We start from the raw sequence: 3,135 nt of genomic DNA on the forward strand, positions 1-3,135 counted from the left end.
CATATATTCAGATTTCAATCATCATTCACCAATCACAATAATTACACATTAAACATAACACGGAAATCAATTCAATCATGTTATGACAATAATGCATATGACCAACTGACACTATGCATGTGGTACCAATAAACCATGGAAATAATCCACCTGACCGATCTAAACCTTGTCGAGATACGACCCTACTGACACAAATTCCACACAATGGGAATTATGTGCACCATCGATCCAAATCATCACCGGGATCCATCACCGAATGCATATGAATGAATGCACACATATAACATACTTAAAAACATCACCAATTCGATGCACCGCATCGTCTCACCATAACTCAACATTTTCATCATCGATCAAGTATGTCCATGTTTGCACAATCACTCAATTATTCACACATTCATTACGACAACAACAATCACAATTCATCCAGCATCAAACCAAAATATTGTCATATTCACACATTCATATATACGCACAATATTTCATTTCACAAGCAATTAAAACGATTTTTAAATTAAGTTGGGCCACCGTCCATCTCACCAATTCCTCATATAAAATATTTAATTTGCTTCACAACGCCCAAAACGACACTAACAAAGGATACACGGATCAAAAGATACGCTATTTCAAAGTTCTAATAATTTTTTGCACTACAGGGTCCGCTTAGCGATCACTAGCGCGCTTATGGTATTAAAATTTAATAACCCCACTTCAAGCGACGCATCACAAAGCCGAACCACGTTTGGATCTCCGCTTAGCGGACTGGCTCCGCTTAGCGAGCCTCTTTAATTTTCTGAAACACAAACAACATCCGCTTAGCGAGCCTAGCTCCGCTTAGCGAACGTGCGATTCTGCAGATTCTCAGGTCTGCGACAGACCTGCGATTTCACACATCCACAACCCGAAATCGATTCCAAACACCAATTACAGACATATAATCATCCATTACATCATCATACATCATCATACATCAATACAACACATTATTAACCAACAAAGCATGCAATTTCATCAATTATAACATTCCTAACCTAACAATTCCAATCCCAATATACCCAATTGAATCGAATCATATTCTTACTCTATTCTATTACCCACAATCACATAATAGAGATTAACCAGAAGAGTCCCCTTTACCTTGGTTAAAGATCTTGAAAGCTCTTCTTCTTCTCTTCTCTTTTCTCCGCTTCTTTCACGTTCTCCTCTTTTCTCCAAATTGGTTCCAATTTCTCTTTTTCCACAATTACTCTATTTTATGAAAAATAGAATAACTTTAGTAAAAGGCCTAACCATCACACCCCTTATTTACTGACAACGACACAAGCCCAATAACTTCCTTATCCCTAATCTTTAAATAATTCCAATAAAATGCCAACTAATTTCCAATAATTAATTTAAATCTTAATTAAATTAAAATGGAAAATATGGGGTGTTACATTAAAGCTCTAGTACCACTTTGTTTTAAATAAGACATTTTGTGTTTAAGGAATTGGAAATATTGGAGGTTTGAATAGAAACTTGATAGATAGGAGAATTCTTTACGGAAGAGAGAACTTTGTATTTTACTTGATACAAATGTTTGAGATTACATCTATATTTATAGTACTATTGTGTTTGCGAGTTTGGAGAGGAACGGAGGGCTTTAGAAAATAGAAATGATTGGGTGAAAAGAGTAGAAATATTTTGGGTATGAGAGTTTTGTAGGGTTTTATTTTATTTATAACATAAAAAACCCCCTAATATGGGAGAACTCAAAAATTATATTGAATGAGGATTTTAGAGGGTCTGCATAAATTTTCCAAATATCTTTTAGGTTGTTATAGTATTCTGAAAATTAAAAATATAGTAATGATAATGACTATTTTATCTTTCTAAACAACTTTTTTTTTCAAAAAATGTCAATTATTTTCCTATATTTTTTTACAATTTCATTTTCGGAAGCCTTCCCCTTCCCTACTCTCCAAACTCGCAAACAAAACCTAAGGAAAACTCTAAACACACTAATTCTAGAGAATTCTCAATCCTAGAAATTCAAATAATATTTTAGAGAATATTACAATCATAAGAAATATTTATACACTCCAAACACTACAACAATCCTCTAAAAACATTACCCAAAATTACCTAGACCAAAAACTAAATTAGACCTAAATAAAATTTATATTTCAACATGTATATTATATATAATAACTCCTATGACCTATTACAACAATATAATGCCCATAATTTTATTATTATTATTCAAGCAATAATAACTTAGGAAAAGAAAACAGACATGCATCCTCATTGAAAGAGTCATAGAGAAGCTTATCAACTACCTACAAACTTCTTAACATCCTCAACCAAAGCACGTTCATTTGGCATAAAAGGTTCAAACACTTCCATAGCATGAAACCCATCTTTCCTAATACACTCCACCACGTGCACCCCACGTGCCTTCAAAATCTTCACCAACTCCCTTTGTTTATCCACCAACGGATCCCCACAGTATCTCACAAGAGAATTCGGTTGAGGAGGAACCCCATCGTACCCACTAACCAAACACCTCGGCAACCGTCCGATCTTCTCACCATAAACCTCATCCGCAACCGTCGGATTACAGTACACGTGGTCGCGATCTGCACCCTCAGGCAAAGCGAGGCTCCACATGAGATCAACCACCGGTAAGGGTAGTATATGATCGTCGAAAAAACGAAGATCGGATTTTGTTCTCTGGACCCCACCGAATAACGGAGAGTTTAATATCAGCCCTTGGATTTTCACAGGTGAGAGATCGAGGTCGAGTGTACGTAGAGCCGCGAAGTAGGCGATGTTAGCTCCTGCGCCGAGTCCCATTATGAAACAGTTATCGAAGTTTACGTGGTTTTTTATCCATGGATCGGATTCTTTTGGATTTTGTGCTTGGGATTTGATCCAGAGGAGGGATTCGACGGCGTCGTCGTAGGCGGCAGGGAGACGATGCTCCGGCGAGAGACGGTAGCCAACGGAAGCGAAAACAGCGGGGATATTGAAAGTGTATATGGAACAAGAATGGTGGAAGATAAGGGAGGAGTTGTGGTACTGGATGAAACCGCCGCTATGGAAGTATAGAATGAGGGGGAGTTTTCCGGATGGTGATGGGGTGTGTGGGAGGAA

General features: G+C 37.2%; 1 protein-coding gene across 1 annotated transcript; it reads right to left on the reverse strand.

Annotated features, from left to right (window-relative positions):
• Nucleotides 1-2,203: 2,203 nt before the first annotated feature.
• LOC131618398 (probable carboxylesterase 8) lies at nt 2,204-2,890 on the reverse strand. Its single transcript, XM_058889630.1, has one exon. It carries the CDS (start codon nt 2,833-2,835, stop codon nt 2,311-2,313), a length of 525 nt encoding a protein of 174 aa, XP_058745613.1. The 5' UTR covers nt 2,836-2,890; the 3' UTR covers nt 2,204-2,310.
• Nucleotides 2,891-3,135: the final 245 nt, after the last annotated feature.

This window comes from Vicia villosa, linkage group LG7 (assembly GCF_029867415.1).
Source record: "Vicia villosa cultivar HV-30 ecotype Madison, WI linkage group LG7, Vvil1.0, whole genome shotgun sequence".
Lineage (NCBI taxonomy): Eukaryota > Viridiplantae > Streptophyta > Magnoliopsida > Fabales > Fabaceae > Vicia > Vicia villosa.